This window comes from Clupea harengus, chromosome 23, assembly GCF_900700415.2.
Source record: "Clupea harengus chromosome 23, Ch_v2.0.2, whole genome shotgun sequence".
NCBI lineage: Eukaryota > Metazoa > Chordata > Actinopteri > Clupeiformes > Clupeidae > Clupea > Clupea harengus.
In genome coordinates this window covers 17239463-17261962 of record NC_045174.1, presented here as the reverse complement: position 1 = coordinate 17261962, position 22500 = coordinate 17239463, and the positions used below count along the sequence as shown (strand labels likewise).

General features: G+C 45.5%; 4 protein-coding genes across 11 annotated transcripts in view; 2 read left to right on the top strand and 2 right to left on the bottom strand.

Moving 5' to 3' along the window:
• The window catches only part of grb7 (growth factor receptor bound protein 7), a 14439-nt gene extending 6148 nt beyond the window's left edge, over nt 1-8291 (bottom strand). The window contains exons 1-8 of one of the 2 annotated variants that reach the window (XM_031560875.2): nt 7588-8291; nt 5247-5407; nt 4653-4788; nt 1882-2038; nt 1436-1557; nt 1241-1315; nt 754-891; nt 37-147 (exon numbers count right to left, since the gene is read on the bottom strand). In XM_031560875.2, the coding sequence (XP_031416735.1) occupies nt 37-147; nt 754-891; nt 1241-1315; nt 1436-1557; nt 1882-2038; nt 4653-4788; nt 5247-5407; nt 7588-7617 (930 nt within the window). In that variant the 5' untranslated portion in view covers nt 7618-8291. The other variant, XM_031560874.1, reaches the window with a different exon arrangement.
• Nucleotides 8292-8418: 127 nt separating this feature from the next.
• arf2b (ADP-ribosylation factor 2b) lies at nt 8419-12637 on the bottom strand. Its single transcript, XM_031560882.2, has 5 exons — nt 12530-12637; nt 11345-11500; nt 11092-11202; nt 10747-10871; nt 8419-10340 (listed from the first exon to the last, which is right to left on the bottom strand). The coding sequence occupies exons 2-5, from the start codon at nt 11490-11492 to the stop codon at nt 10179-10181; spliced, it is 546 nt and encodes a 181-aa protein (XP_031416742.1). The 5' UTR covers nt 11493-11500; nt 12530-12637; the 3' UTR covers nt 8419-10178.
• A 115-nt stretch (nt 12638-12752) lies between these two features.
• supt6h (SPT6 homolog, histone chaperone and transcription elongation factor) lies at nt 12753-18893 on the top strand. Its single transcript, XM_012819093.3, has one exon. It carries the CDS (start codon nt 12934-12936, stop codon nt 18166-18168), a length of 5235 nt encoding a protein of 1744 aa, XP_012674547.2. The 5' UTR covers nt 12753-12933; the 3' UTR covers nt 18169-18893.
• A 731-nt stretch (nt 18894-19624) lies between these two features.
• The window catches only part of ndel1a (nudE neurodevelopment protein 1-like 1a), a 30958-nt gene continuing 28082 nt past the window's right edge, over nt 19625-22500 (top strand). For 5 of the 7 annotated variants that reach the window (XM_031560877.2, XM_031560878.2, XM_012819096.3 and 2 more), the window contains exons 1-2: nt 19626-19741; nt 22291-22387. In XM_031560877.2, coding sequence (XP_031416737.1) covers nt 22302-22387 — 86 coding nt within the window. In that variant the 5' untranslated portion in view covers nt 19626-19741; nt 22291-22301. Of the gene's footprint in view, nt 19742-19992; nt 20093-22290; nt 22388-22500 lie in introns of all 7 variants that reach the window. The other 2 variants (XM_031560879.2, XM_031560880.1) reach the window with 2 other exon arrangements.

Below are 22500 nucleotides of genomic sequence, written 5' to 3'. Positions count from 1 at the left end.
GTGTGTGTGTGTGTGTGTGTGTGTGTGTCTGGTTACCTTGACACAGAAAGTGTGTTCGCTGGGTGCGGTGTAGAGCTTGCGGCTGTTGGTGACGGTGTACATGTTCAGGTCCGCCAGGTCTGCCACATAATGTAGATGCCGAGGCTCCTGCAACACACAGACACACACACACAGTTTATATATTAACAAACAATGTACGAGTTAATACAGACTTTAGCACAAACATTGTGGACAGCAGATCTCCTATGACTGAATGCTATGAAGTCAGTTTTCATATTTCTCACACATTTGTCCTTTCTACTCCGGTTTTGAACCATGACAGACAAACTCTCCAAACTCAAAGCATGTCAAATGTTATGTTCCTTGTGGGGGGCCCTCCTTTATACTATTTTTTTTTTTTTTAAACAAACTAAGATGTAGAAAACCCACACAAACCCTCTTCAAAGTGGCTTAATAAAATCAAATCTAATAAATTAAAGTTATTATGCCATATTATTATACTACCCAACACACACATCCGCATACGCACACACGCACGCACACACACACACACACACTCCAGACACACTGTTGTGCAGTATTGCATGTTTTCATGCATGTTTTTCTGCTCATAGAGATAGATTTTTTTTTATTTTTTTTTTTTTTATATTGTCATTATTATTATTATTTGAAATGCTTTGACAATACTGTAACCATAGCGGTCATGTCAATAAAGCTATTTGAATCTGAATCTTATGCCTAGCGGGGGCCAACCTTTGACGAGCCCTTGGTGGAGCAGTACAGCCCAGAGCGCCGCAGGAAGTAGTAGACCCTCTTCCAGGCCTTGCGGCCCAGCTCCCTCACGTGCAGGAAGCCCTGGATCTCTGGACACGTCCCTGACTGCAGGAGGGTCTGTAGGCGGACAGGGACAAAAACAGACAAATAGAACAACGGTTTGCAATGGGACTGCAATGGTTGAAAACACCTGTGACACCTGTTCCTGCTTAAATCACCTATAGACAAACAAAACAAACAAAGATAAACACATACATAGACAAGATGTGGAACTCCTGCAAATCCTCTTATCCCCGTTGTATAGCAATTACGTAGCAAAGACGTGTTTGTGGTTCAACTGTGGTTTAGAACAGCTGTGACACCTGTTCCTGCTCAGAGCACATTTTAATAAGTACCTGCTTACATCACCTTTCGACATGTTCCTGGCAGACACAAAGCAGGAGGCCGTTTGCCAGGACATTCTCACCTGCACAAGCTCTGATGAAGTCACACCCTTGGTGACATCGGCGCTGTCTGAGATCATGTTTTCAGGGAAGAATAGCTTTAAAAAAATAAAATTAAATAAATAATAATAAAAAAAAAAATCACAATAAGTGTTAGTATCAGAACAAATATGAAAGAATGCAGATCATTTCATATTACTTAATAACTTAGAGCATACCTTGGCCTTCTTGAAGAACTCGTATTTGGCGTAGTTCTTCCTGAAAAGTAATTTAGTGCTGCCATCTGCAGGCCAGGAGGACTGTATGTCCACCACTCGCTCATGGTCTTCCAGGCATCGCTCTGCAGGTGGACAGCAGGAAGATGACATTTATGTAATGTACATGATTAATATATAATAATATACATTACAAAATAATATTTATATTTAAAGATTACAGGCTGATGTTTCCAGACTATTACTAATTACACTATTAATACAGGCACAGATTCTTTGGTTCATTATTACCAACATTTTAGATATATTCACATTTTATGTTTTATTTTGATGTTTCAATTCCTAGACTCCTGATGAAAATCCAATCTCTATCTCTCGCACACGCACACGCACACGCACACGCACACGCACACGCACACGCACACGCACACACACGCCTCATGCCTTACCCAGGCCCAGGCTGGGGTGGAGCTCGATGAGGGCCCAGCTCTCCTGGTCACTGCAGTGGGCTGTCTGGACAAGCATCTGACACACATCCCGTGCCGTTGCCCCCGACAACACAGATAATGACCGGCCCAGGGTATCCTCACCGTACACTTGAACAACCTGGACACACACACACACACACACACACACACACACACACACACACACACACACACACTTTATGTAAGGGAGCATACACAAACATATGACTATGAAAGTCTACTGTAAGTACAACTAATACTGGCATGCCCCTCAGAGAGAAACACGATCAGTGAGGCATCACTGTCAGGTTAAAACTGCCAACACTTCAAGAAATGAAGACGCGCTCAAAGACTCTGATCAGACCACTGTGGCACACACGCACACACACACGCACGCACGCACGCACACACGCACGCACGCACGCACGCACGCACGCACGCACGCACCACTGTGCCCGGGTAATCAGAATGACGTAACTCCAAAGCTGACAAGAACTTTGGCACCATCTTTGGCAAGAAGAGAGGTACTGTCTGTGCCAGATGCTGGATTTTCTCCTCAGGTAAATGTGCATACATCCTGGCATGCATGCATACACATCAATAAGACATGTGTCACCCAGTCGAAACCCTCTCCATCGTCACGGTAACCTGGGGGCAAAGTGCGCCGGCACCCGTGCCCTGAGGGTTGTCTGACTAGGAGCCAGACAGCACATATGCAGACAAAGCAAAACGCTTTGGACACAAGCCAGATAAAACACACACACACACACACACACACACCACAGACAAGCAGTCAGAGCCAAGAATCTATCACTCTAGATGTTCGTTCATTCATCCATCCATCCATCCATCTCTCACTCACTCCTTCCTTACGTATTTGCTTCAGTTGAGTCGTCCAGTCTGTGTCTCCCCAGCCCATCTATTACTCGCCCGTCGCAAGATCATGGAAGGACCCGATGTGGATACGTTGTTTGGATTTTAAAAAAGTGCTTGATAAAAACACGTGTTATAGTGGGACGACTTTTTTGATGAGTTTTAGGTTTAAGGTTAGCTGTGGTAGCTGCTGGGGTAGATGGGGGTTTGATGTTTCAGTTTTGACTGGTAATGGCTCATACAAGCATTGCTGATATGGAGTGTTTTGACTTGAGCAATGTATTTAAAAGTCAATCCTTCTCTAGCACAGTATTTTTTTCTTGCACTGCATGCATGCGTGCTGCGTCCCTCCCTCCCTACGCCATTTAAGCCCTGTACTGCTTTGACACCAGCTTGTTTTCTTACATAGGATGGGCAATGAGCCAGAGTGATGGTGAGAATGAGAAAGACAATCAGAGAGTGCCAGATGGGACAGGGACAGAGGGGTAAAGAAAGAGAGACAGAAAGAGAGACAACGACAATGAAACAAAGGCAATTTAAGGACAGCGATACATGGAGAAGCTTATAAGGAAATCCACACCATACAAACAAAACAAAAAAAAAGCAAAAATGGAGATCAATGGACTGGAGGGAAAGTAAAATGGAAAGAGGCACCGGTTGCCTTGGAAACACGAGTCAGGTTTATGGTGTGGCGCACGGTGACGCACCGTCTGGTGTCCCTCCAGTCGCCACTAAACCAGTGGGACTAGAAAGAGCGAACGAGTGAGCCGTCAATCAAACGATCCCAGACGTGTTTGGCCAGTCAGATTCTGAGACAGGGGACAACCTGTTGCCAGAGTGATTTCCTTTCTTAACACGCACAGATGAGAAGGCTACCAACAACAACAGCAGCAGCAACCGGATTCTAAAAATACTTTACCTTATGAAAAAAATGTTGAGAGAATTTAAGCATTTAATGGAAAAATAACTGCCATTGCATCATTTGCTTCTAGAATGTTCCAGGTGTGTGCTTGAAACCGCACGAAATGGCCCCCTGGGTAGAGAACGATCCTAGCCCAGAGGCAGATGGTGTGTGTGTGTGTGTGTGTTTGTGTTTGGGTGTGTGTGTGTGTTTGTGTGTGGGTGTGTGTGTTTGTGTGTGGGTGTGTGTGTTTGGGTGTTTGTGTGTGTGTGTGTGTGTGTGTGTGTGTGTGTGTGTGTGTGTGTGTGCGTGTGTGTGTGCGTGTGTGCGTGTGTGTGTTTGCGTGTGGTTGGGCCAGCAGGTATTTCATGTCTCTAAAGCCCCAGAGCTCCAGACTGAGGCAGATAAATGCGACTAGCTGCAACTGCAGAACGTACGATTCAGAACATGCTGTATCCAAACACTCTAGCAATGACAAATATATCAACCCTTTACATAGGCCGTGATAAAAAGAGTGAGGCGATTCGTTGTTAAAATAAAAACGGTTTCATTAACTAAAAATAACAACAATGAGAGCATTTGATGGATCAATGTCAGTTATGAGTTATGCCAGAAAGATGAAATTCACTTGAACCTGTTTCATTGTTAACCTCTCACCCAAACAATGTGCCTAGGTGACATCAAGTTTCATCATCACTTCGTGCGAAGTTTAGAGGAACAGGGTGGTGCCACTGACCTCACTGAGGCTGTTGACTATATGCCCTCTCCCTCACCCCTACAGAGAAATGTACCACTATAATAATGGCACTCTTAACAGCCCGTTTGCTTCTTGTTCAATGTAGTGGCCAATTATGGGGATCAACATATCAAATTCTCACTGACAGAACACCCGCAGGCAGTGGCCAATCACAGGTGAGGACAAAAAAAAAAAACATGTTCCGGGAAATGAAGCACTGACAAAACAGACATCGGTACTTACATGGCTGTCCTTCTCAGACGGAATGCTCTTTCCTGCCAGAGAGCCAATGAGAACAGGGGAGTTGGAGGGGCTGCATAGCTCAGGAAATGGATTGGGTATGCTGGGGGCCTGTGTAGCCTTGGTCTCATTTCTGGATCTGTATTTGGATGGATGGATTCATTAACTTTATTACCAACAAAGAAAGATCAAATGATTCAGAGAAGCTGGAAAAATTCACTGAACTGATAAACTACATGAAAAAGTTATTTTTTGGATCAAGGGCAATCTACTTGAATACTTGACAGAGCAGGATGAGATGCTTGTGTAAGTCTGTATAACTGTGAGAAGGGGAAGGAGATGAGAGAAGGTTGAGAGAGTGAGACAGGGATTGGGAAAAAGACAGAGAGAGAGACAAAGAGAGAGAGAGAGACAGAGACAAGAGTGGGCGAGAAAAGAGGCAAAAGAGGCAAAGAGAGGTTTACAAAGAAGTTCAGAGAAACTGAGTGAGTGAGTGAGTGATTGAGTGAGTGTGACGGAGAGAGAGAGAGTGTGAGTGAGTGAGTGAGTGAGTGAGTGAGTGAGTGAGTGAGTGTGTGTGTGTGTGTGTGTTCATACCTGAGAGGAATGCTCTGTGGTAAGGAGCGGCGTAGAGGTGCTGAGGTACAGGGGATGAGGGGGGTGAGGGAGAGCGTGGAGCCGTGAGACATCAGGTCATCTGGACCAATCCCCTCAAACACCTCAGAACTCAGCCCATCTACCTCCATCTCTTGACTGGGCTACAGGCACACCAACAACACAGCATGAGGAGGAGAGCGGAAGTGGGGGGTTGTGAGAAACAGAAAAAAAGCAGAGGGAGAGAGGGATAGAGAGCAAGAAAGAGAGAGGGAGAGATATAGATGTATATATATATATATATGACACGGGGGGGGGGGGAGGATGAGGTAGGAAGAGTGGTGAAGGAGTGAATGAAAGTGTGTGTGTGTGGGGGGGGGGGGGGAGCAGACTGTTCCTCAAGAGTAAATTGATATTTGCAGTTTCATAAGTGAGGCCAATCTTACAGTAAACGTTTCCATATATCAAATAAAATATACACTGCAAGGAATGTTGTCTCTGCTATTCCTGATTTCCTGAGAAGATGCATAAAAAAACATGCTGCGATAGTTGAAAAGAAAACAGAACATTCCAAATCTGTTTGCACACATGGTCATCCATCATGCACCTGAGACACAGTCCAGACACAAATGCACCATCAGGTTTCAGAAGTGAATACAGAAATAAAGAAAATGTCCAAAAATGGTTTATTTTCTGTTCACAAAACTAGTCACCATGCTGCTGCAGAATGAAAACAACACACACATATACGCACACGGACACATATCATGCGAGAACCAGTATTGTCAACACTTCTTCGTAGGCTCTGACACTGTGTGTGTGTGTGTGTGTGTGTGTGTTTGTGGGTCTTGCAAGTCACACTTGCTATCTGTAATTAATCTCACACTCAGTCACCCATGGAGACATCGTAACCAATCACCTCGCCTGACTTCATTGTGAACCAGGAATCCGAAAACAAAAGGCTGCACGCTCTCAAAGACCTGACACACATCATCTTTTTATAGTTCATCAAACATAAACAAACAACACTTCTACACCACCTGTCTTGAAATAGCCTACAGCACATGTTCTCGTTACCAGGCACATAAACAAACAGCTACATCCACGAATACTCTAACATGGGTGACGTATGCCACCTGACTGAAAACAGGACTGAAATGCAGTAATAGCCTGGATTAGGTGATCAGGGTGAGGTAACTGCTCTCGTGTCTGAATAGCAAACAGCACAGGGCGAATAGAGCGGCATAATGACGCTTTTATTTGGCAGCGCCACATAAAGGCTCATTATACTGTGCGCCGGGAACAAACTGCACTCCTGTATCAGGTGGAGCCTTTCTGAACCTAAAGCCAACTACAATGCCCAGAGAGACCCGCTCCATCCAAAACTGAACTGGGCCAAATGTGGGCCAGAGCTGTTGAAATTCAGCTGCTATCTAGAGACTAATACATTAAACAAATCCGTTAAAATCAGGGAAGCGACTAGGAAGAGGGTAAAACACCACCCATTTTGTGAGTGCACAGGGGTTTCATACACTGGAGTGAGTGTTTGGATCGGAGGCAAAGAGGAAAGCCATGCTCCACTGTAATTTGTAATACAAGGGATTGTGAAGGACTAACACATTATGACGTAAGTCTTTGTCTGGCCAAAAGAGTGGATAACAACAACAGCAACAAGGCTGATCATAGATTATAATCTATAAATGCAAATATTATACATACAACACACACATGTAAGCCTACATATATAAATATAGACAGAATAAAAAAAAAAACTGCTTGCTATATGTTCTCCCGCTCTCTTGTAATGCCAATACACCAAAGTGACAAAGAGATGAGAAAGGCACAGACACCTGGCAATGAGTGCACTGCACAGCCAGTGACTGATTGCGGTGTTCCGATTCATGAGCGATAAGGTCATACACGTGCACTTTGTCCATGTTGTGACTGAGGACATGTAGCCCGAACTAGCTTGTTAACGAAGTGAAGGAGTGGGGAAACAAAAAAGGAATAAATAGAACGGTGTGTCCTGACAAACGAAACGAGTTGATATTAGTTACGCTTTTCTTTTGTTTGGCAACGCTACACAAGATTGATACAGGTTGCACTACAACCGGCAGATTAGCCTAAGGTTACAAGCCAAAGCCACACTTTTAGTTTATCATCTCATCAGAACTGGAGTGCTAAGTGTTTATTGTATCTAGATATTTTGCCTTAAAGAGACAGCGACCACATATACTAACAAATATGTTTCGGTTGGCACTTACCACACCTGTGCGCCACAAGTAGCCCAATTCCATCATACAACTTTGTAGGCCAATAGCATAAAAACAAAAGAAAAACGTACCGTATTGATGTGAAGTTGCTCTGGCAGCATAGGGTAGCTACTGGCTTCATCCTGTTAGTCAATCAATGCACAAGTTTGTTAGAAGTTTCACCGGTCAAAACTCAACACACCCCGGTCCGTAGGCGGGGCGACGGCTTCTGCAGGTGCGTCCCAAAGGTTGACACGAGGCGGGACGGATTAGCGTGTCCTGGAGACGACGTAGGTGACGCTTCTGAACCATAGATGAATGCTTTCGCCATATGGGCGAAGGGAATGCAATTGATGCTTCACAGAAACCCTTTTCCTCACTGACTCACCCGTTAAATCTTAAGATTTCAAAACCACGACAGGTCTGCTGAAAACTATCCGTGCGCTATTCTTAGGCAGTCTTTGAACAGCCAGGTTATTTGGTGTTCTACAGATTACTTAATTCCAATTTTCTTGGGGAAGAAACGAATTACTAATATCAAGAGATTGTCGCCTTTTTGCATTAGGTATGTTAATATGTGTTGTTTGTGGGAAAAAATCACTTCCTCAAGAACTTTGAGAACCTCAAGAATATACCTGGATTTAGATCAGACTGAGAATAGGCGCCATGCTCCCTATCTCTGCAAAACCAAACATAATATGTGTATTCAAGCAGGGGCTAAATGAAATGTTCACATTCAATAAATCCAAACTAAACAAACAAACTGGCAGCATTTCAAAATACAATGTTGACTTGTTCTACGTTAAAAACGTTTCAGGATAACGTTCATAAATCAGGAAACCATGGCAACTCAGCAGCACTTCCTCAACTGATATGGCATTAGAAATCATGACACACACACACACACACAAACAGACACATGCTTTCGTTGTCAGTCTACTTTATCATCACCGCACTTCTCTAGAACATTCCTTCATTGTACTCAACTGAAATTGTGGCGCCTTCATTGAAAAGAATATCAGGAGACTCGTTGGGCAATGGTCTACTCTTTACTGAGGGGTAAAGAGTTCTCGTTGGAATCATCTTGCATACAGAAAATCTCACTGGCCACTGCTATGGGCCCTGACGTCTAGTATTCAGTACAGTGCATCCATACACAAGATATGCCCACATGTTCCTAATCTGTTAGGTTAAACAGTTGTAGTAAAACAAAAAAAATAAGAGATAAATGTAAATATTAAACACACACACAAAAAAAGAATGTAACATTTTTTTTTTTGTAAAGAGCAATGGTTGTAGCCTCTGGATGTAGCTGGTTTCCTTGTAATAACATTCTTTACAGACAACCAAAACTGCTGGAATGGCGAGCTGGCCTGCTAACCCTGTGACGATTTGTAGTCGGCCCTACTCAACGTCCTTCGCTTTCACCCTTACAAGAGATAACAGACAACAGCGGACACTGAAATGTTCTCACTTCCATTGTTATACAGTCAAGTTATATACCATCTCTCTTTGTTTTTCAAAATTTGGGATAATGAGAATGGAGTGACATTTGCTTATTTTTTTGTAATGTTTTTTTTTTTTTTTATTGGAACCAAATTGGGAAGAGGAGTGGGGATGGGGGGGTTGGTGGGGTGTGGGCATGGCAACCCCCCCTCGTCCTCCGCTATGTTGTGCTAGTTGGTTGCTCTCTAATGAAACAAAATTAAAACAAATCAAACAAACTTAAAACAAATCAAACAAAAGAAAAAAAAAGGTAGTGTAGACGTGTGAGAGCCACCACACTGCAAGTTTCGAATTCTGGTGGAAAAAACTTTAAAGGAAGCAAACAAGGAGAGTGAAAAAAAAAGAAAAGAAAAGATGGCCGCTTGCATGATTTTCAGGCTATGCAAAGAATGATCAAGGAAGATATATTTTTTTTCTCTCTTTCACATCTTGCTTCCAACCTGATACAGGTTACCATGGAGATTTTTCTACCTTGACATAAGTGGGGGCCATTTCTAATAAACACCACAAGAACACAAAATTAACAACAGCCAATGTGTTTATAAATGCAAACCACTGTCCATGCAACCTGCACACCAATGACATAAGTTAAGCACTGTGTGGATCTGATAAGAAGCCCAGCATTTGTTTAACATCCTGGGTCTTTCTTTGCCTTATGAAAACCATGCTTACAGAGAGACAGAGGGAGGAGGAGAGCTGAGCGGGGATAGGGCTGGGGCAACCGTGCATTGGGCCAGTTAGGAGGGGGGGGGGGGGGGGTGGCGGCAGGTGTGTCGTGTGGTGGGGGTTACAGAGGGGGATCCACGAGAGGACAGGAATTGTTTCAAAGGCACGCCAGGGCCATTCCCAGTCCCAGCTAACAGACACAGGCATAGCCTTTCCGTACACACACACACACAATCATAGTAAACATACATCCTCAGGTCTGAAACTCACACACACACACACACACACACACACACACACACACAGTAGCAGTTATGTGCACCACAGCCAGATTGACTGTACACTGGAAATCAGAGGGAGCTGATGGGGTTGAGAGTAAAGGAAACGGGATGGCCAGTCAGGGCTTGAGCAAGTGCTGCGTGTACACACACAAACGCACGCACACTCACACACACTCAGATGCGTGCGCTCGCACATACATACAAAGAGACAAACAGACTAATGGAATGGCTCATTTCTGGTTCTTGAGCTGATTGGACAGCCAGTCCAGGCCCTCGTAGAGGCCGTCTCCGCTGGTGGCGCAGGTGGCCTGGATGTACCAGTTGCGGTGGCGAAGCGCGTGAAGCCCCAGCTTGTCTGTGATCTCAGCCGCGTTCATGGCGTTTGGCAGGTCCTACAAAAATAACACCACAATTGTTTCAGGTTCCGTCATATCCACATAATGTCTTCCTCCTCCTCCTCATCATAGCACTTGATCCTCTGCAGTCATAAAATGATGTGCATACAAGTGCAACACAGTATGTAGAGATCACATGCTTTTGAGGTGGGTTGTAAAGTCCCATACTGAATGAATACGGTTCCATTTAGTTCTACTACAGATTTGCATAATGTACACCAATGGAATAATAACATCATATGGTTAGGCTTGCACATCACTGCATACTCTTATGTTGGTATATGGAAGCAATATATAAAACCAACTTATATTTTTGGATTAAGGATTATAGGTCTGTGGTCTGTCAAAACATGTGTAGGGGTTTGGGCGGGTAGCTCAACAGCACCGATTCTGATCCCATTACCTGTTTGTTTGCAAAAACAAGCAGCACAGCATCACGCAACTCGTCCTCAGCCAACATTCTCGTCAGCTCCTCGCGTGCCTCATTCACTCTCTCTCTGTCATTGCTGTCCACCACGAAAATAAGCCCTGAATTGGAAGAAAGCACAACACGGAGACCATCAACAGTATAGTAAGAGAAGTATGATCCATAATTCATACTTGATTCAATAAATCAATTATTACAAAAGATTAAACAAAAGTTTTGAATCATAAAGAATACAAAAAAAAAACCTGATAATGCCCGGGGTCTCTTGATTAAAGTTGCATAAAGTTCTGATCTCTTAACAAGTCTAGTCTTTTTACTAACCTTGAGTGTTCTGGAAGTAGTGGCGCCAAAGTGGCCGGATTTTGTCCTGCCCGCCGACATCCCACACTGTAAAACTGATGTTCTTGTATTCTACTGTTTCTACATTGAAACCTGCAAAACCGGAATGGAGAGATGTGAGCCACAAAATGCAATCCTCTGGACACCTCAAATCAGATATGCACACATAAAAATAAAATCACGAAATGTAATAAATGATCGTAATCTCCCACCAGAGACAGAGAAAATGACTAACCGATTGTAGGAATGGTGGTGACGATCTCTCCCAGTTTAAGTTTGTATAGGATTGTAGTCTTTCCAGCAGCGTCCAACCCGACCATCAGGATCCTCATCTCCTTCTTGCCGAACAGGCCTTTGAAGAGGTTCGTGAATATATTTCCCATCCTGACAACTGAGAGAAATACAAAAAATATATAATTTTTCCGCAAAACGATAGCCGGCGTATTGCTCAAGGTGTAGCTTTGCTGAGCTGCCAGACATAGATATGTCGTGACGTTACAAGGTAAACAACAACTAACGTTACCGAACTATCTCTCTCGACGCGGTAACGTTATCAATATCAGAGGTTCTCCACAATAACATTTACACATTGTGAGTTATAGGCATTAACCTTGGACGACAAATGTAGACTGTCAGCTGACTACTCCCTACACGTTACAGCCATTCAAAGTTAATCCACCATATGTTGGTCACCGAGACTAGCAGAAAGCGAAGGCCGAAAAGGCTAACGTTTGGTTAACATTAGCTAGGATTTTCCAACAACCAGCTGGAATTACGTTCAGCCACAAGACAAGTGTGACTTAATCCACAACACTACACGTCCGATTTCTTACAAATGTGACAGTGCACATGTTCCATTCAATTAAGTGTGGAAATAAATTGGCAGCTATGTTCGTTTTCATACACTCGCTAGCTTGCTTACCAAATGCTAACGTCATCGTCCCTACAAAGTTTTTCTTTTTAGGTTCTAGCAAGAAAGGCTAACGTTGCGTGCTAAATAGCCTGCTTGCTATGTGGCTGTTGCGGAACTATCCTACATCTGCTGTAAACTGAATCCATCTTATAACAAGAATGCTTGATTTTAACAACCATTATTACAATGGCAATCCGTATCCATAGTGATGTGTAAAGATGAAAGTTTTCAACTTGCCATTCGAGTCTCAATATATCAATCGTTTAACACCACCCTAAGCTTCCTAGATAGCCAGCTAACTAGATGGCTACCTTGGTTGCTAACCATTTCATTGCCAATCTAGCGCTAGTGCTAGCCAACGTTAGCTAGCTAGTGTCGCGTCATATGCGGTGACCAGTTTTGAGGTCAGTTGAGAAGATAACGACCAAGTTCTATTCGTGACATGAACTGCATCTAAATTAGCAAATCTCTGAATGAACATTATAGAATATGAATTATTGTAGTCACCTTTAAATTGCCGCTTCTCGACTCTTCTGTTTCACCGCTATTTTCTCTGTCACTTCAAAATGGCGTATCGCACAACTCAGAAGAAACCGGCCTTGCAAACTCCACCCATAATGCAGGGTCACCCAATCCAAGTATGACAAATGCTGCCTCTGCTCCAACCAAACAATTGAAATGCCGAAAAGTCCCTCCTTTTCAATACGTTACCCAACCGCATACCATGAGATGGAGTGACATACATCCCGGAAATATCCCATCAACCCCATCGAAAACAAAACGCGTTTTAGGCTGCCATGTTTGTTCAACGCTGCGGACTGTTGTAAAAATAAATTCGCGCTTTTCTGGTCAAAATTCAAAGGATTACAACACATTTCTCTGCAAAGAAGTTGACGTAAGTAAAAGTAAACATGTCGGACTTCATAGAGAGTGAGGCTGAAGAGTCTGAGGAAGAGTTTGAGGAGAAAGACTTGAAACCCAGAAAGACTCAGAAATTCACAGAGGATGATGAGGAGGAAGAAGAAGAGAATCCAGAGGATCAGGATGAGCGTGGAAACTTGCGCGGTCTCATCAACGACGACGATGAGGATGATGAAGAGGAACCTGCAGGTAGTAGAGTAGGCAGTGGTAGCGATTCAGGTGAAGAGGTCCGTCATCGCCGTAGGAAACGTAGCTATGATGATCTCTTGGATGAAGATGACCTCGATCTCATTGAAGAGAACTTGGGTGTCAAAGTTAAAAGACGAAAAAAAAGATTTGAACGTCTGCGAAACATGGACGATGACGAAGAGGATGATGAGAAGGATATGATAGCTGATGAAATCTTCACTGGTGATGGAGAGGTAGATGGGGAGGTTGAAGACGGAGAGACATTGGATGTGCATTTGGCCCATGCGGGTGAGGAGGAGGAGGAGGAAGATGAAGAATCTGACATTGATGACTTCATTGTGGATGATGATGGCCAGCCACTGAGGAAGAAAAAAGGCAAGAAATTCTCTGGCTATACAGATGCAGCCCTTCAGGAAGCCCAGGAGATCTTTGGTGGCGATTTTGACTACTCTGACTTTGACGCTGAGCCCTTTGACCAGGGAGAGGAGGAGGAGGAGGATCAAGAAGATGAGTCTTGGGACAGGCCCAAAAAGCAGGTGAAGAGGAAAACGGGTCGCCGCAGCATCTTTGACGTCTACGAGCCCAGTGAGTTGGAGAAGAGCCACATGACTGACCAGGACAATGAAATCCGAAGCACAGACATGCCAGAGAGATTCCAGCTGCGTGTCATACCAGTGAAGCCAGCTGAGGATGATGAGCTGGAGGAGGAGGCAGAGTGGATCTTCAGAAATGCCTTTTCCAACTCCACCATCTCAATGCAGGACAGCACAGACTATCTAAACCCTGGCTCAAACACCACTTTCAGTTACAAACAGCCCCAGACCGTCAGCAAGATCAAAGAGGCTCTTAACTTCATGAGGAACCAGCACTTTGAGGTACCTTTTATTGCATTCTACAGAAAAGAGTATGTTGAGCCAGAGCTAAATATTAATGCATTGTGGAAAGTCTGGCACTGGGATGCAAAGTGGACTCACCTGAGAACACGTAAGGATAACCTAACCCGCCTCTTCAATAAGATGCAGTCATATCAGTTTGAGCAAATTTCTGCTGATCCTGATAAGCCACTGGCAGATGCTGTCCGGCCACTGGACACTGCAGACCTGACCAGACTGAAAGACGTTCAGTCCTTTGATGAACTCCGAGATGTTTACCAACACTTCCAACTGTATTATGGGCAGGACATCCCTAAGATGCAGAATGCAGCCAAAACTGTTAAGAAAAAAATAAAAAAGATTAAGAAAATCTCTGCAGATGAGGATGGTGAGGAGGAGGAAGAGGAGGTGGAGGAGGAGGAGGAGGAGGAGCAGCCGCAGCACAAGGGCCCTGTGCTAAAGATGGCCACCCGCCGAGACATGTACAGTATCTGTCAAAAAGTAGGTCTTGATGGCCTTGCCAAGAAGTTTGGTTTGACACCTGAGCAGTTTGGTGAGAACTTGCGCGACAGCTACCAGCGGCACGAAACAGAACAGTTTCCAGCTGAGCCCCTTGAGTTAGCGAAAGACTACATCTGCAGCCAGTTCAGCACTCCTGAGGCAGTGCTGGAAGCCGCACGCTACATGGTGGCCCTGCAGATCGCCCGTGAACCTTTGGTCAGGCATGTGATCAGGCAGACTTTCCAGGAGAGGGCAAAGGTCAATATCAAGCCTAGCAAAAAGGGCAAAAAGGACATAGATGAGGCACACTATGCCTACGCTTTCAAGTTCCTAAAAAACAAGCCAGTGAAAGAGCTGACTGGAGAGCAGTTCCTAAAAATGGGCCAAGCTGAGGAGGAGGGCCTGCTTACAATGGACATGAACATCGACTTAATGGGCGTCAGTGGCTACGGTGGCGATGCAACCTACTTCGAGGAGATCAAGCAGTTCTACTACAGAGATGAGTTCAGCCACCAGGTGCAGGAGTGGAATAAGCAGCGAGCCATGGCCATCGAACAGGCTCTGAAGCAGTTCCTGTACCCGCAGATGACCAAAGAGTTGAGGTTCAAGCTCGTCGAAGAGGCAAAGGACCACATTGTCAGGTCATGCTGCAAGAAGCTCTGCAACTGGCTGAAAGTGGCGCCCTATCGGCCTGAGCAGCAGATGGAGGAGGATGATGACCTGATGGACGAGACGCAGAGCAAGGGCATCCGTGTGATGGGGGTGGCCTACACAGACGGCAGGGACACGCCAGTGTTTTGCTGTCTAATCAACGGAGAAGGAGAAGTCATCGACTTCCTGCGCCTCCCCCACTTCCTGAAAAGGAGGAACGCGTGGAATGAGGAGGAAAGAGAGAAAAAGCTGAATGACATCGAGAGCCTCAAGAAGTTTCTCCTCAGCAAGAAGCCTCATGTTGTGGCTGTCTGTGCGGAAAACCGTGATTCCCAAATGGTGATGGAAGACATCAAGCGCACGCTGACTGAACTAGAACAGGATTCCTCTCTGCCTGCCGTAGGGGTGGAGCTAGTCAACAATGATCTGGCAACGCTTTACATGAACAGCTTAAAATCAGAGGCAGACTTCCGTGACTACCCGCCACTTTTGCGACAGGCCGTATCCGTGGCCAGGCAGATTCAGGACCCCCTGGTGGAGTTCGCCCAGATTTGCAGTAGTGATGAGGACATCCTCTGTCTCAAGCTCCACCCCCTTCAGGAGCAGGTCGACAAGGACGAGCTCCTAACTGCTCTCTACCGTGAGTTTATCAACAGAGTGAATGAGGTGGGGGTGGATGTCAACCGCGCCATTGCTCACCCATACACGCAAAGCCTGGTGCAGTACATCTGTGGCCTGGGCCCAAGAAAAGGCTCCCACCTGCTCAAGATCCTGAAGCAGAACAACACGCGTCTGGAAAACCGCACCCAGCTGGTCACCATGTGCCACATGGGCCCCAAAGTCTTCATCAACTGCGCCGGCTTCATCAAGATCGACACCGCCTCGCTGGGCGACAGCACAGACTCCTACATCGAGGTGCTGGATGGCTCGCGCGTTCACCCCGAGACCTATGAGTGGGCGCGCAAGATGGCGGTGGACGCCCTGGAGTATGATGAGTCGGCAGAGGACGCCAACCCGGCTGGGGCGCTGGAGGAGATCCTGGACAACCCGGAGAGGCTGAAAGACCTGGACCTGGACGCCTTTGCAGAGGAGTTGGAACGACAAGGCTACGGCAACAAGGGCATCACCCTCTACGACATCCGCGCCGAGCTCAGTTGCAGGTACAAGGACCTGAGAGCGCAGTACAGGTCGCCCAACTCCGAGCAGGTGTTCAACATGCTGACCAAAGAGACGCCGGAGAGCTTCTACATAGGCAAGCTGATCACTTGCGTGGTCACAGGCATCGCTCACCGGCGCCCGCAGGGTGAGAGTTACGACCAGGCCATCCGCAACGACGAGACGGGGCTGTGGCAGTGCCCGTTCTGTCGCCAGGACAACTTCCCCGAGCTCAGTGAGGTGTGGAATCACTTCGACAGCGGCTCCTGCCCCGGCCAGGCCATCGGCGTGCGTAATCGTCTGGACAACGGCGTCATGGGGTTCATCCCTACTAAGTTCCTAAGTGACAAGGTCGTCAAGCACCCGGAGGAGAGGGTCAAGGTCGGCATGACCGTGCACTGCCGGATCATGAAGATTGACATTGAGAAGTTCAGCGTCGACCTCACCTGCCGAACGTCTGACCTGATGGACAAGAACAACGAGTGGAAACTGCACAAGGACGTCTACTATGACTTTGACGCTGAGTCAGATGAGGTGAAGCGGGATGAGGAGCTGAAGAAGAAGAACCAGAGGACCACCTACATCAGGCGAGTGATCGCTCACCCGTCCTTCCACAACATCAACTTCAAACAGGCCGAGAAGATGATGGAGACCATGGACCAGGGCGACATGGTGTTCCGGCCAAGCAGCAAAGGCGAGAGCCACCTCACGCTCACGTGGAAGGTGGGAGACGGGATCTTCCAGCACGTGGACGTGCGCGAAGAGGGCAAAGAGAACGCTTTCAGCCTGGGGCATAAACTGTGGATTAACAACGAGGAGTATGAAGATTTAGATGAGATCACAGCCAGGTTTGTGCAGCCCTTGGCGGCGTTTGCGCGCGAGCTCCTTTACCACAAGTACTTTCAGGAGACTGAGGGAGGCAACAGGAAGAAGATGGAGGAGCTGCTGGTCAAGTCAAAGAGGGAGAAGCCCACTTTCATCCCCTACTACATCTCAGCCTGCAGAGACCTGCCTGGGAAGTTCCTGCTCGGCTACCAGCCCAGGGGGAAGCCGAGGATTGAGTACGTCTCCATCACCCCGGACGGCTTCCGCTACCGCTCGCGAGTGTTCCCCACCGTCAACGGGCTGTTCCGCTGGTTCAAGGACCACTACCACGAGCCCGTGCCCGGTGTGACCCCCAGCAGTGGCAGCCGAACGCAGACACCCGCCTCGGTCAACGCCACCCCCGCCAACATCAACATCGCCGACCTGACGCGAGCGGTGAGTGCCCTCCCGCCAAACATGACCTCCCAGATGTTCAACGCCATCGCGGCTGTGAAGGCCCAGGGTCAGAACCCCAACACTACCCCGGCCCAGTGGGGCTCCAGCCAGTATGCCTACAGTGGCGGAGGCAGCAGCTCGGGCGGTGGCGGGGGCAGCAGCAGCGCCTACCACGTCTTTGCCACGCCGCAGCAGCCCATAACAACCCCCAACTACCCGATGACGTCGCCCAGCTACATGGGGGGCTTCATCACCCCGGAGATCCAGTCGGTGCCCACGCCGAGGTACCCAGGCACCACGCCACAGTCTTCCTACGGCGACCATTCCTCGTCCAAGTCGTCCTCGTCCCACAGCAGGTCGGCGCAGCAGCAGCAGCAACAGCAGCAGCAGCAGCAGCAGGCGGCGGCCAAGCAGAGCAACACGGCGGTGGACTGGGCCAAGATGGCCGAGCAGTGGCGGCAGGAGAAGGAGGCCGAGCAACGCAAGCAGAAGACGCCGCGCATGACGCCGCGCCCTTCACCCAGTCCCATGATCGAAAGCACTCCCATGTCCATCGCCGGCGACGCAACGCCCCTGCTGGACGAAACAGACCAGTAGAGGCCGAGGTGAGAGTCACAGCAACAGCAACAGCAACACCAACGCCATCCATCCCCTCACTGCTCTTTCTGTCCCTTTGGTCTGCAGTGGCTTTCTCTCCCTTTAATGCTCCCATCCCATCTCTGTGTTGAAAAAGGACTTAACGGGATTAAAGCATAACAATAGTATTTTTACAAATGTTTTCAGTCATATGTATGTCATCATACTACTAAAGCCTATGTGTGGGCTTGTCCAGCTTTGTGAATGGAGTTTAATTAGTTATACATTTCTGATTTCGTTTATTTTTTCTTTTTCTTTTTGTTCATTTTTTTGTGTGGAAGGACCGTGTCCCAGACAAACTACAGACATCCATGATGCAATGACTTGAAGAGTAAATACCAGTTACATTGATTTTGTTGTAAGGTTAAACCGGAGATATTTTGAACACTGTGAACAGACAGCATTTTAATCCAACAGCAGGCATGCCTAAGTGAAGTACAACACATATGCTGATGATGTTAGTGATGACAGCAGTGTTATAATAATTATGGCATCAGAACAGTTTCAGGTATCCTCTGTGTCTATTCTGATAGGTAGCCATTTTGTGATGCAGCTGTGTTTTCTTTTTTATTTGTATTATTCTTCTTCTTAATTCATTTCAGGACTCATGGAATTTTAAATTCAGTTACTCTTCTGTAACTTAGAAATTGAATTTGTCCTACAATAAATCAAGTTGACATACAGCATTGAAGTATTTTATGTGAATGAAATATAAGACCTAAGTCATTATTTGTATTGATTGATGGGGATGATTGTGTACATAACATTGGACAGTAATTTAAAGTAATTTTAAACACAGATATCAAACATACAAATCACCCAGAATTAAAATGTACACCTTAGTGAAGCCTGCTATGTTTGCCTCTGCACTAAGAACATTTGTGTATATTTGTGTTTTCCCACTCAGGCGGGAATGGAAGATGTAGGAATGTTAGATTATCAGAAGTCAAACTCATGAAAATTGTTTGAAGAATAAGGAAAACTAAATTGCATAGAAGGTTTCATCAAAGTTATCAATGACTATAAAAAAACTATTAGAAATGAACATTCCACTTCCATATTTATCCAAATATAATTTTACACACATATTTAGTAATATATATTCACAACACTGCATGATTCTACTTCTGTTGTTCACTACAAATAAACTAATATGTAACATGGTTATAAATATATAATATATTAGGGGTTGACTAAAAAAGACTTGTCTTCACATTGATGAGGTCAAGGAAGTACATGACACAGAGATGAAAGATAATTTTACTGAACAAAATTATTTTGGCAATTACTTCCAGTTAGAACAAAATTCATGAACCTAAAGTGACCACAAGATGTCGCACACGAGACAAAATACAACCTGCCAAAGCCTTCTCGACGTCACAGCTCGGGCATTTCTTGAGCATGTCTCCGAACGATGCTCATGTGACCAATCATTCGGTTTGACGGAGCGACCGAGCATGGTGGCATACCGAACTGCACGGGTGTAGCCAGCTAATCCATATCACAGATGAAGGCAGCTACTGGAAATGAACAGGTAATGTTATTGATATTTTACCGAGGAATACGAGACGTTTAAAAGGTCGATATAGAGATTCAAACGACTACGATTATTAACTTGTTTACATCCACCCCCTTTTTTATGGCGTTTTGTGGATCAAGTCAACAGCCATTTCTGTCTTGGCTGTGAACTTGAACAGTAGATTGGGAAACGACGCGTGGTTAATTGTTTGTATCTCACATTGTGAATTTATACGGATATTAGATGTTGCATCCTTGTGTTTTTAGGACTGACAATCACTGGAATGTTAAGTTAGCTGTACCAGCTAGTTAGCGATCATAGGACAGTTGAGGAACCACCATTCCCCAGCCAACGTTGGAAGCTAAGGTTACACATCATCTGTTTTGGTGGTCAGCTGGGTTGTCACGACATTAACTGGTCCAGCTATATTTTTAGTACTCGGTGTTTGTTGCTGTCAACATAAATATAGGCCAAGCCAGACCTGACTAAAATAATCAAAGCTTTGGTGACAACAAGTAAGCGTAAAGCTCATTCAAGCTTAAACGTTAATGTATTTGAAAGGTTGCCAGGTGACAGTAAGTAGGGTAAGTTAAGATAGGTATTGGGGGCCGTTAATAGAAAATATGAAACAATAAAATAACTCTATGCTCCTTGTAAATATTACTGTCAACTGGCAGGTGCCTAAAAGCGTTGGAAGATGGCGAAAGGATTTGCTGGATTTACGGTTACTGGCTACATGGGTTAACGGCCAGTTGGCGTTGGCTATGGACATGAAAACTGTTGAGCGTGCGTTAATGGTCAACATATGATTGGAATACAGTAGAAGTTATGACATGATGATTTAGCAGAGGCAGTGACGCAAGTGCTCTTTCGCTTGCTAAATCATTTATGTGCACTTGCTGAATGATGTTAGGCGTCTGAGTAGTTTATAGATGCTGGATATAGCAGCATTGCATGCCGCTAGGTAATTCAACACTTACTCTCTAACGTTACATGTGTTTGAGATTTACTGTACCGATGGCTAACTAGCCGACTGCTAGCATTATAAATCAATCTCGTCTAACGTTAAACCTCGTGTGGGCTAGTAGGACTGGCTTTTAAAGCTTCCAGGGACGGCAATTCTAAATGGGAGGCACACAGAAGCTGTTACTTGATGCTCCAAATTACGTCTAGTTTAATGGCAGCCAGTATTCATTACCGGCATGGAGGCTAGCCATGCCCTATCTTGCTGTCCTTTCGTTATTTTACCACTCAGCATAACTGCACGAGTGTATTTCCCGTTATCAGTGAAGGCTCCTTGGTAACAGGGGCTGGAACGCCACCTAGGAACATTCTCTTGGGTTTACGCACGCCTGCGTCATGTAAAGGAAGTCATTGGATTGTGCTGTTTGTTTAGTTTCACACTCTTCCCCATTTGAGAACACCACATCAGAGCCGATTTCGAATATCTCCGGTGAGACTGTCTTCATGAAGGAAGGCAAATCTGAAAGGCAGTCTGAACAGTGGTTACCTTTTGCACTCAAACCTGCTTTCTGTGTCCTTAAACGCTTACTCGAGAACCTATCTTGAATAGGTAATTGCTACCATGTTAGATAATGTTTCCTTAAGTTACCCCAGGCCTTGCTTTTATACACACAAAGGCATAAGCATACTTTGCATGAGGTCTAATGTAGATAATACATTTGCCTGGATCATTATTTGACTCTCAAATAACAAGCTGTGTGTTATTCATGGCGTTCCCTGATGTCACAGCAGTTGTCATGCAACATAGTTTAGCATTTTGGGTGTGTCCCAGGCAACAGGCCAGCATTTTTCCTCCTTTAGGTCAGGTATTTTTTGATGTTCATGGTCAAATCTCCAGTACCTTACAGTAGGTCCATGCTGTGGCATAGTTGAATTATGGTGACCTGAAATGTTTTGTTTTTTTTTTTCTTTTTTTTTTAATTGTGATTGATTAACCTAGTCTTGTAGCCACAGTTCAATGCCTGTCCCTAACGTGAACTCCTCCTCCCCCCCCCCCCCCCTGCCAGTCCATGTTAGTGTGTGCACCAGCGCAACACTACCATTGCTCTGTTATGCTAAGACATACTGCTATGCTAAGACAGACATACTGAAAACGGTTTTGCAGTGTGATTTATGATGATTGAGACTGTATTTGAATGGACCATAGGGAGCTTTCTGAAGCCTGCGTAAGGATGAGTGGTGTCTTTTAAGGTGGGGTTTGTGCAGGGGTGTAAAGGATTGGAGCTGTTAGATAGTCCTTTTTTAAAGAACATTGTAGTTGTTTTAATCTCTTTGCCAAGCCGTCCACGGCAAAGCCAGCCTGCATCTCTTTTCCTGCACTATGAAATCACTATTGTTAGAGGACCGGGCGTGGCGTATCCATGTCAGTTGATACGAGCACTTTTATTATCAGTCAGCAACACATGACGATGATTTCATTTTCTGCAAAGATTACATCACTGTCTCACTCTGTCACTGGTTGACTCATGATTTTATGTAAAAGGGAGTGTGTTTTGTTTTTGGATGCTTGCTGACATTGTATGATATGCTTTGTCTTGCAGGTTAACCTATCATGGACGCAAATATGATGCCGAAGTTCTCTTCGAAAGACGAGGAAATTGAGTACTGGAAGGCGCTGTCCCTGAAGTACAAGAATAGGTGGGTGACAGACCGTGCGAGATGGATGGAAGAATCTCCTCCCCATTAGGCTCACTGTTAAGTGTCCTTAAAAGCCACTGTTGGCAGGCCAAACCATCAGCATGCCAACCCAT